The sequence below is a fragment of the Penaeus monodon genome, chromosome 20 (genome assembly GCF_015228065.2).
Source record: "Penaeus monodon isolate SGIC_2016 chromosome 20, NSTDA_Pmon_1, whole genome shotgun sequence".
NCBI lineage: Eukaryota > Metazoa > Arthropoda > Malacostraca > Decapoda > Penaeidae > Penaeus > Penaeus monodon.
Window position 1 is genome coordinate 1,698,615 of NC_051405.1, and position 454 is coordinate 1,699,068.

Genomic DNA, 454 nt, shown 5'->3' on the forward strand with positions numbered 1-454 from the left:
TGAAGATATACAGTGCAGATTCCTTTTCCTATCGACCGGTTCTGTTGATTTTCTGCATGTGTAAGATTCGCTTGCAATATTTCAGAAAATTAACGTGGCAGGTCGCGTGGAAAAGAGGTGCGGCTACAGCTGGGCCTGCGGGCTCGGGGGCCTGGAGAGAGGCGCCGTCAGCATGTGGAACGCCATCAAAAACTCCGTCAGTGAGAGCGACCAGCGTAAGTCTCGCTGTTCACAAACGCGTGCGCACACACGCAGTCAAAATGCATGTGACGATTTGCTTTATTTGGGTGTCAGTAGCGCTATATTTTTTGTTTTGTACAAGGTAGATGTGTTCACAGTCTATAAAAAATGTATATGATTTTATTGCGCATAATTGCCTCTGTGTAGATGGATGCCCTCGCATACATCCGTCATCTTGTTTTATTCGTTTGACCGAGAGTGATTAACCTTTATC

The 454-nt window shown here is 45.8% G+C and overlaps 1 protein-coding gene across 1 annotated transcript in view; it reads left to right on the plus strand.

Moving 5' to 3' along the window:
• Positions 1–454, plus strand: part of LOC119585573 — a gene marked incomplete in the record, with an annotated part of 4,775 nt that overhangs the window by 2,444 nt on the left and 1,877 nt on the right. The window contains 1 exon segment of the mRNA XM_037934240.1: positions 86–215. Within this exon segment, the coding sequence (XP_037790168.1) occupies positions 86–215 (130 nt within the window).